The 10,068-nt window shown below is 44.3% G+C and overlaps 1 protein-coding gene across 1 annotated transcript in view; it reads right to left on the reverse strand.

The window, feature by feature from the left end:
- Positions 1-4,238: 4,238 nt before the first annotated feature.
- The window catches only part of apba1a (amyloid beta (A4) precursor protein-binding, family A, member 1a), a gene marked incomplete at both ends in the record, with an annotated part of 20,484 nt that continues 14,654 nt past the window's right edge, over positions 4,239-10,068 (reverse strand). Inside the window, 7 exons of the mRNA XM_080530992.1 lie at positions 4,239-4,310; positions 4,902-5,042; positions 5,205-5,324; positions 5,546-5,758; positions 6,118-6,297; positions 7,113-7,298; positions 8,352-8,438. Of these exons, the coding sequence (XP_080387118.1) occupies positions 4,239-4,310; positions 4,902-5,042; positions 5,205-5,324; positions 5,546-5,758; positions 6,118-6,297; positions 7,113-7,298; positions 8,352-8,438 (999 nt within the window). The remainder of the gene's footprint in view (positions 4,311-4,901; positions 5,043-5,204; positions 5,325-5,545; positions 5,759-6,117; positions 6,298-7,112; positions 7,299-8,351; positions 8,439-10,068) is intronic.

Genomic DNA, 10,068 nt, shown 5'->3' on the forward strand with positions numbered 1-10,068 from the left:
TAAATAACAAATATACTTGAAATTGAACACAGGTGAATGAGCTTTGTATTTACGCCCTGTGATAGCGGCTCAATCATAGCGGCTGGGGAATCACAATGAATCTCGCCTTTATCACGTCTCAATTTAGAATGATTACACCATACAATAGCCTAATGGCGTATAAAGGAAGACTGAAATACAATAATAAGCATCAGTTCCCTTTAAATCTTGAATTAAACTCATTTTCTCGGCTGATAAAAACATAGTTCATTTTATTACGAGCCACTTTCACGTCGCATGAATTACGGTAGGCATTAACGTGTTCAAGTGCAGCTCACATGCCTGTAATAACTCTGCATAACCAGTAGGTAATGTGCGTACGTCAAGTCGTAGAGCTACGATTGTTTCCACAGTCAAATTGACTCGCGATGAAATTTGATCAATCACTACTTTGACGTGGTTTTATGCCACGGGTAAGATCAAATTTGATCCAAAGTACTTTCTATAAATGAGGCCCTTGGCCTAATTTCGGGTGTCGTTCCCAATGTGTATAGCCTACCACAGTTCTGCAGCTTGTAAGTATCAGAGTTTTTAACCATGCTCAAACCAAAGTTCTCAATCAAGTCATCCAACATGGTACACTAAAGTATCTAGTAGATATAGTATTCTTTATATCAGTATCTGTCCATTTGTCAATTTATTAATTCAAACAATCAACAATAGCCCCATCCTTCTGCAAGTAGTTTATTGTTGTAAATACTGTTACAAACATTCCAACTCTGGTAGGAAGAATGTAGCTCAAGAGTTGTAACATCACAGAAAAGCTAGCAAATAAATAAACATTGCCATCGCTTCACAAAGTGTATTTTTCTTGTTTTTTTTTCTTCTTCAGACACGTCAACAAACAGTTTTGTTAAGATTAATTACATTCAAAACAAGTGCAGTATAAACACTAGTTAGCCAGCCCCACAGTCACAATCTACTCAAGGGTTCGCCCCCCCCCCCCCCCCCCCAATCCGTCTCTTCACAAATGACAACTTTGCCGTGTGACAAATGACAACAGTCTAACATCCTCCCCCACATAAGGGAGGTCTATATCACGAACCTCTGTATGTACGACCTTGTGCTCTAGCCAAATATGTACATGTACACAATCATCTTTCATTTCGATAAGTTCACATGAAACTACTTCTTTCAGAGTAACTCAAAGAGACTTTGCCCCTACTTCTTTCACATTTCTTGTTATTCGCTGAAGCTTGCTTATTATATGGTCAATCCAAATTTAACACACAAAAGGACCATTAGAAGTATATACCTTTATATATATATATATCATATATTTATGTATATTATGTATCCAGCTGGTTTTGGTTTAAACGTGGAGTAAAATCATCATCACACGCCACACACACTAGAAGCAGGAATGACACAGCACACCGGTGACTATGGACCATGCTAGAACGGAATATGGTCACAGTTGCTCTTCTTTCAGTATCATAAGTTCAATATCATTAAAAAGTACAGTAATAGTAATAAGGCCAAAATGAGCTTCTGGGATGAGAGAGAGAGACACTTGGGGACAATCAGTGGTTTGAAGAGGAAGGGGTCGACATTGCAGAAACACGAGCCTGGCGCTGGCGCTCCAGCAACTGGAGATGAATACAGAATGTGTCTCACCTCCACCAAGCCACCGTGCGGCCGCAAATTGTCCCATGAGGCAAAGTTGCACGGCCATGTTTGTAAACATGAGTTCAGAATGGGGAAGGGGGGAGACAGGGGGGATGCAGGAATGCAGGAAGTGACATAGAAAACAGGTTCTACACCTTTGAGGAAGTGAAAGGTTGAGGTGAGAGGTTTTGAAGGTTGAATGGGAGGTTCTAGATCTAGAATGACTATATCTAACCCTAAGGTCGAACGCTACAGTGGTCATTTTTGGGGGCCTTTCTATCTCCCTCGATCGAATCCAGTTAATGGTCGTACCCACGCCAAATACATTTATCATTACAGTGTCATTGTCATAACATTATGAAAGTGTGAGAGTCTACTGGTCCTACGGAAAAGGTGTAATAAGAATCCTGCAAGTGGTTTGAGGAAGCAAAGAAAAGAGGGAGGGTTTGAGCTGTAAACAACACAATCAAAAGGAAGATAGTGTATGTGCTGCACAGGCTCAAGATCATAACCGTAGAAACGGTTGTCATTTGTTTCAAATTGTAGATCCGTGGTTACTTGAACAACCTGTGTTACTTCAACCCAGCAAAGAGAGATCATAAAAAATAAGAAATTAATTTACTTTGCTACATTTTGCTCCTATTTGCCAATAGTTTTTTTTTATCATCAGTGCCAAGTCATCACATATGAATTTAGTTACATGCAGTCACAATACTTGAATCAACTTGGACACTCAAAACGGTGTCCCTCATGTAAGCTATAGGCTCCTAAAATATATATTACACCAATATATTTTACTGTGCCGATTTCAGAATCACTTACATGAGAGTTATGTGAGACAATATGTCTATTCAAAGTACCTTCAATTCATCACATTTGCGAGATAACAAAATACAATCCGAAATAAAAGAATAAATAATGTTTTCAAAAAAACAGCAAAAAATATGCTTCATCTCGAATGCTAAGATAAGCATCCTTCAAGTATAAAGTAGTAGTGAGGTCCAACTGCAATAATATGCCATAAAAGCTAATATAATTACAGTGTAACCTGGCATAAATATTGAGCCTTACTCCAATATTGAAGACAAAATAAAAACACTCCATTAAATAAAAATGTGATAAGAGGAATGACATTTTCTCTGTGCTAGAAATTAAATACAATACAAAATAATAACATTGCACGGTTTTGATGTGGTGGATCTAGTCCAAACTGTTTCAAGTTTTCATATCACTAAAAGGCCAAACTTTCGTATCTAGGGCCAAACTTTGTCTTGATGTCTGGTCATTTAGCACACATCTGGCTTTAATAATTTAATAATAATAATTTTGCCATTTAGCTTTTATCCAAAGCGACTTACAATTACGAATTACAGGGACATTCCCCCTGGAGTAACTGAGGGCTAAGTGCCTTACCCAAGGGCACACTAGTAGTGGTGTGGCTTCAGGCGGGATTTGAACTCACAACCTTCCGATCACAAGTCCAACTCACTATCCACTAGACCACCACTACCCCTCTAGGCTTTCAGCTATGGGCCTAAGGAAATATGGACTGAAAGAGTTTTATAGCTTATGGCTCTGGTGAAAGATCCAAGATCCCAGTACCATACAAGAGAAGACACTTCTGGAACGTGTTGTTCTGTTTATCCTCCAGTTTGACCCACAGCCTAAACAACCTCAATGTGAAATACAAGAGGACGCTATGGGCTCTGAGCCAGAATGGGCCATATAAAACCTTTATGTTGTGAAATTCTTTCAACATATGGTGATTTGATGATGTGTTCTTCCCTGGATGCATATAAACTACACGTGACATGTGAACACGTGAACTACTAGAACACACAGATTTTGCCGTATGGAATGTTTTCCCCCCCCTGGAAAGCCAGTTTTTTGGAGCGAAATGTGACTACTATTCAAGGTCGTAAACCCAAAGATATTTGTTAAATTGGCCAAAACCACAACATACATGAGAAACGTCTTTTTTTAAAGTTTGAATGCTCCCTTTCAGATGGACATCCACTGTCTGGAAAGTCTTTTTATCTCTCTTTGACTCTCGTTAGCAAATGAAAGGTGTGGAATGCTATGAGGAGTGGTGGGGTTGTTCAGAGTAGCAGACTTGTTTATTAGCTGGATTTCACACTCCCTCGTACTTTTGTTTGTGTTTTTGGAGAACTCAGAGGTATTCAACATTACATCGGATGAGTGCAGCCGACAGGAAAGAGAAAGAGGAAGGGGAGGGAGGGAGAGAGAGAGAGTGAGAGGGAGAGAGAGAGAGAGAGGGATCATCGAGAAGAGCACAGAACAAGAGAGGCCTCGCCAACCCTCTGGGTTGGGAGGGGCTTGAACAAGCTGTCAGGCACAGCCAAACACTACTCTCCACAGCAAAACAATCAGATTGGATAAAACAGTCAGTGAGAGCATGTGATAGGTCCACTCGTAAGGCTTAATAAGCTTCAGTCTCCAATGGTGAACTGAGGTGTAGGGGTGGGGAGGGGGAGGGGTGTGTTGCTTACACACAAAGTACATCATATGCAGTGATGGAGGGGTCAGGACAGGGGTCAACGGGGAAAGGTAAGGGTGGGTGAGGTCAGCTTTTAGATGTAAACTGGTTGCTCCTGGGCAGTTAGCAGGCGGTACATGGCTGCCGGCATCGTCTTCATGTGGATCTGAGAGGGAGAGAGAGGGGGTCAGAGAGAGAGAGAGAGAGGGTCAGAGAGAGAGAGAGAGGGTCAGAGAGAGAGAGAGAGAGAGAGAGGGTCAGAGAGAGAGAGAGAGGGTCAGAGAGAGAGAGAGAGAGGGTCAGAGAGAGAGAGAGAGAGAGAGGGAGAGAGGGTCAGAGAGAGAGAGAGAGGGTCAGAGAGAGAGAGAGAGGGGGTCAGAGAGAGAGAGAGGGTCAGAGAGAGAGAGAGAGGGTCAGAGAGAGAGAGAGAGAGAGAGTTTCAGAGAGAGAGAGGGGGGGTCAGAGACAGAGAGAGAGAGAGAGAGAGGGTCAGAGAGAAAGAGAGAGGGTCAGGGAGAGAGAGAGGGGGTCAGAGAGAGACAGAGAGGGTCAGAGAGAGAGAGGGGGTCAGAGAGAGACAGAGAGGGTCAGAGAGAGCAAGAGAGAGAGTCAGAGAAGGATGAGGAATGTGGAGAGTACTGTGGATCACATGTGCAGGGTGTCAAGGAAAACTGCTCCCTACGTCAGCTATTCAGATATGCAGTAGCTAGACATCCCAATGATAGTCTGTTGCAGACCAGAGGGGGCTGTACTTTACCTCTCCCACAGCGTTGGACAAGATGTGGACGATCTTCTCGTGGGGCGTGGCCACCACACTCTGGCTGTTGATCTCAATGATGCGGTGGCCCACCCGCACCCCTCCCCGCTCAGCGATGCCCCCCCTCATAAGGCTGCAGATCTGTGGGGGAGGATGGGGGAAGGGAGAAGGGGGAAGGGGGGGGGGGAGGATTATGAGAGGCAATTATGGTTTTGCTAACAATGTGGTTTAGTTTCCGCAAGTTCGACCATTCACCGGAGTTCACAAATCATGTCTACACAAGGTTTCCATGGATATACCCACAATTCCGTTCTGGACACTGAAGCCCAGCTGGTATCTGAGGTCTGGTCGTCTGATGAGTACGGTGGTCACTGGGGGACATCTGACGATGTTGAGCTTGATACGAGACTGGCTCTTCAGACCCTATGGGGGAGGAGGGAGGGAGGGGGGGGACTCATGAGGGACAGTCATCTCACCTCTAATTTATTTTGTATCTAGAAAACAAGTAGGAAATACAAAAATAACTGATGATTAGTATTTGATTACCTTAGAGAGAGCGGGGGGCACAGAGAAAGAGAGAGAGAGAGAGAGAGACAGAGAGAGAGAGAGAGAGAGAGAGAGAGAGAGAGAGAGACGTCCAGTACCTTAATGATGCTCTGGCAGGTAGACAGGGGCAGTCCCACCAGGCTGGTGCCGTTGATGGACATGATCTGGTCGCCGATGTTCAGACGGCCCGACTTCTCCGCCGGCCCAGCATGCATCATGTTGGCGATGATGACGGTGGGCAGGATGGAGCCCCACCCACTCTCCACGATGACCAGGCCCAGAATCTCACCCTTCTGCTTCTCTATGTGAATCTAGGGTCATGCACACACACACACACACACACATACACATACACATACACATACACATACACATACACACACACACACACACACACATACACAAATACAAGCCTAATCAAAATAACATAGTTCTGTATTTGTAATCCAAGTTGAATTTGTTGAATGCTTTTCCTGTTTTGCTCAGGGTGTTAGCTTAGGATGCAAGCTCAGCTAAGCTTTACTGTAGTAGTAGTAGTGGTAGTAGTAGTGGTAGTAGTAGTAGTAGTAGTAGTAGTAGTAGTAGTAGTAGTAGTAGTTCAGAGAGCATGCTGCAGAAGCTGCCAATGAACACACAGTGTATGACACTATCCTAGCTGAGGCTGACTCACGTCTTTGCAGTTCTCAGACTTGGAGAAGTGGATGAGGTCGTCGTTGTACATGTCCTGGGTGTTGAGCAGGTCGCTGTACTCCTTCTGACTCAGGTCCTCAGGGTTGATGCCGTTGGCTCGCAGGAACTCCTGGTAGGCCACGCTGAACGCCTGGCCAATGGACTGGGCTATCAGCTGGGCCTGGAGAACGGGAACCACAGGTTGGCCCGTAAATTAGGCAGGGACTTACTTCAAAAGTACTGAATAAAACCGTTATTACCTGATCATTTGATATTCATTACGCTCACTGTTTCTTTGAGTGTGATGACTCAAACACCTCGATATGTGCCCTTTAGTACCAGGTAGTAACTAACTGGGTTGAATAATTGAACCGATCCTTATACAAACTACAATAGCGCAAACAGTCAGAGACACACTCGGGGAAAACAACAAGGACTGTCATCATTACACTCCAAACAGCTCAAATTCAACATTATTACTATTGTCAAGAATATTTCAAGAATATTACAGACTCGTTCCTTATTTAGGAGAATGAAGCACTAGGAACTCTTCCATATTTATGAGAGGAGACTTTCATCTAAGCAGCCTTCTGAAGCTGAGGACAGAAACTCGGGAAAGGTCGAACATGCTGTGATCAATCACACCCACTCCGATGTGTGCGTGTGTGTGTGTGTGTGTGTGTCACTGAGTGTGTGTGCACTCTAGTGAGTGCAGTGCATCATGGGGCAGCAAGGAAATGGACAGAGGCATAAATATAATTAATTTTTCAATGCTTCATTAAAATGAGATGAAGAGAGGCAGTCAGAGTGTCTTATCAAATTTTGAATGACAGAAAGAAAAGGGGAGAGAGAGAGACAGAGAGACAGAGACACAGGGAGGGAGGGAGGGAGGGAGGGATGGAGGGAGACAGAGACAGGGATAGACAGGGAGAGAGAAAGAGATAGAAAGAGAGAGTGCAGATGATAATCAGAAAGACAGAAAGCCATAATCCTTACATCCTCGGACTCAAACACGTGACAGATCATCTTGTACTGCCGCTTCTCATCCTGGGCGGGGTCAGAGGCCTCTACGCTGTCCGTGGAGTCGGAGCGAGGCATGCGACGCCTCGCCATCAGGACCACGATGTTGCCGATGTCAGCGATGTAGGAGATGGTTCTCAGAGGGTGGTCCATCATTGTCTCCTGTGGTCACCACACATAGTTAGGACCATGACCAGAACCATAACCAAGAGGTTAGGTTAGGTTAGGACCATAACCATAACCAAGAGGTTAGGTTAGGACCATGACCATAACCGTAACTAAGAGGTTAGGTTAGGACCATGACCATAACTGTAACTAAGAGGTTAGGACTGTAAGCATATATATAGACATAACCAAGAGGTTAGCGTTTCAACATGAAAGAAAGAGCTACTGGCATCTACCCTCTCAGATATGACCTTCTTTTCTTTCTCCTGAGTCCTGATAGATCATTTATTTCGCCTCAAAACAATTTGTTCCCAGTAGCTCTCTGGCAGGTCCATCATGTAATGAAACTCTCAGAGAGCGACATAAATGCCTGTTCTCTTAACTAGAAGAAAAGCTATGAGAGAGAGAGAGGGAGAGGGCAGGAAAGAGCCAGAGAATGGTCAGCCCTGGGGGCTTCCAGAGGTAATTGGGTCGTGTGGCTGGGCTGGAATGGCCCTCCGTGCAGTAACCACAGACACACACACACACACACACACACACACACACACACACACGCACACGCACGCACGCACACGCACACACACTCACACACTCACACACAAAAGCATACGCATGCACACACACACAAACACACTCACACACACACACACACACGCACACACACACACCACACACCGCCTGAACAAAATCTAATTAGCCTACAGGCTTCCATGGCGACCTGGCTGGTGGGAAGGCAAGGTGGGACATGTCATCACAGTGAAGAGAGGATCACTGACCAGGCTACTGATGAGGTGAGAGGGCGAGAGAGAGAAAGGTGGAAAGCAACAGAGGAAAATAGAAGTAGAAAACACAAGGAGGAGGAGGGAACGGCTACAACAAATCACAACCACAGTTAAACCGCAAACCCTGGCCAACATAACCATTCAGCATAGTACCACTTTGTTATACACAATGTCCACTACTGTCTGTAGCCCTCTGCCTACAAACAAGTGATGGTACAGTATTTGCTTATGACTCTACAAAAAGGAGAAGGGGGGGGGGGGAATGTACCTGGGAGTCAGCATTCAGTACTTTGATCCTTTGGGTGGAGATGAAGAGGTCCACCTCTGTCATGGGCTGGGGCTCACCCTCTGGAGCCTGCTTAGACACGTACGTACGCATACACGCACACACGAACAAAAACATGTATGACACACACACACACACACACACACACAAACAAACAAACAAAAAGAGACACAGATACGTACAGAACACACAGGCACACATAAAAAGACACAAATAAAGAACAGAGAGAAATAAAATTAGCATCCACTCACATAAGTGCTTCAGCCAACAGCCATTGTTACACTCGTACAAGAAGACTGAGAGGTCAAAGAGAGTCCACAACAGCCAGAGGCCACAGTGAAGGAACGCAAAAAACAAATACAAATAAAGCAAATAAATAACAAACCAAATAAACCACTAATAATCAATTCCCCCCCCCCCCCCCCCCCCCATTGCAACCCCCGCCCCACACCCAAGGATCATTCAAATAGCTGTCTTCTTTTCAGTGACACTCAATGTGAGTTAGCAGTGTGAGTTACCGTAGCCCCTTCTATGCTAACAGTGAGGCTGCAGTTAGTGCTGTGGTTAGTCTCATCCGGTTGTTAAGTCTGACGTCAAAAGTGACGTTTAGCCATTTCCGGGTCCAAACCAGAAATTCTCCGCACCAGAATACCTGTGAACTACAGCGGTAGAATGACAGTTTAATCGTTTTTTAGACTCGGATCTATTCATACAACAAGGGACACAGCACTTTCCCGTTTTCTCCATATTGTCAGGGTATTTGAGCCTCGGAAAAGCGCTATATAAATATAATTAATTATTATTATTATTTCAGCATTTCGAAGACAGCGCCTCAGCCAACTTTGGACCCGGAAACACGTCACGACTTAACAACCGGATTGGTAAAAGTAGAGTTTTTCAACCTCCATCCTGGGGACCCACTCTTATGAATGCTGGATCTAACTCTGCATTAGGCACTAGTCAGTATGCTTGGTTAGTTAATAGGCTAATCCACTCTTGAATTTTGATTCAAAAGTAAAACATCACAAGTGACTTCTCAAACGTCTAAAACGGATTTGAGATTCAGAACTGCATACCAGTGTAGTAGGAATTGGATTGGCATGTTTTAGATATTAAATGGAGCCGTAAACAAAACAATTATCCATCCCTTTAAGGGCAACAGTCTGGATAACCCAACTAAAGAATCTATCTTTATAATTATAATAATCAAATAGTTTTAATCGCCTATAAATACTGTAGGAAATGTACAAACACGCCAGCTTTCGGGGTATAAGGTAGTCACCATACTTCAAATAAGTACAGTAATTACCTACGGTAATTGGCCATTTAATTAAGGCTTGCGGATACATAATGGGTGTGAGTGATCGGTTGAAAGCCTGCACACACAGTGTGAGCCCCCAGGAACAGTTGAGTTGAGACCCCAAGTGGGTACAGTAGACACTTATTGGATCTGCGTGGGGATGAGAGAGAGAGAGAGAGAAAGCTGTGCGCTATATTAGCCATGGGCAGGATTCACAGTGCACGTGTTACATCACTCGTTCCAAGAATCACACGCAAAAGAACAAATGCAATGGCAATGACCGAAGCTGTGCCAGAAGAAGAAGAAGAAGAGGGAGAAGAAGAAAAGGAAGAAGCAGAAGAAGAAGAAGAAGGAGAAGAAGAAGGAGAAGAAGAAGAGGAAGAAGAAGAAGGAGAAGAA

Source organism: Nansenia antarctica, assembly GCF_963989245.1.
Source record: "Nansenia antarctica genome assembly, chromosome: 5".
In the NCBI taxonomy this organism is placed as follows: Eukaryota; Metazoa; Chordata; class Actinopteri; order Argentiniformes; family Microstomatidae; genus Nansenia; species Nansenia antarctica.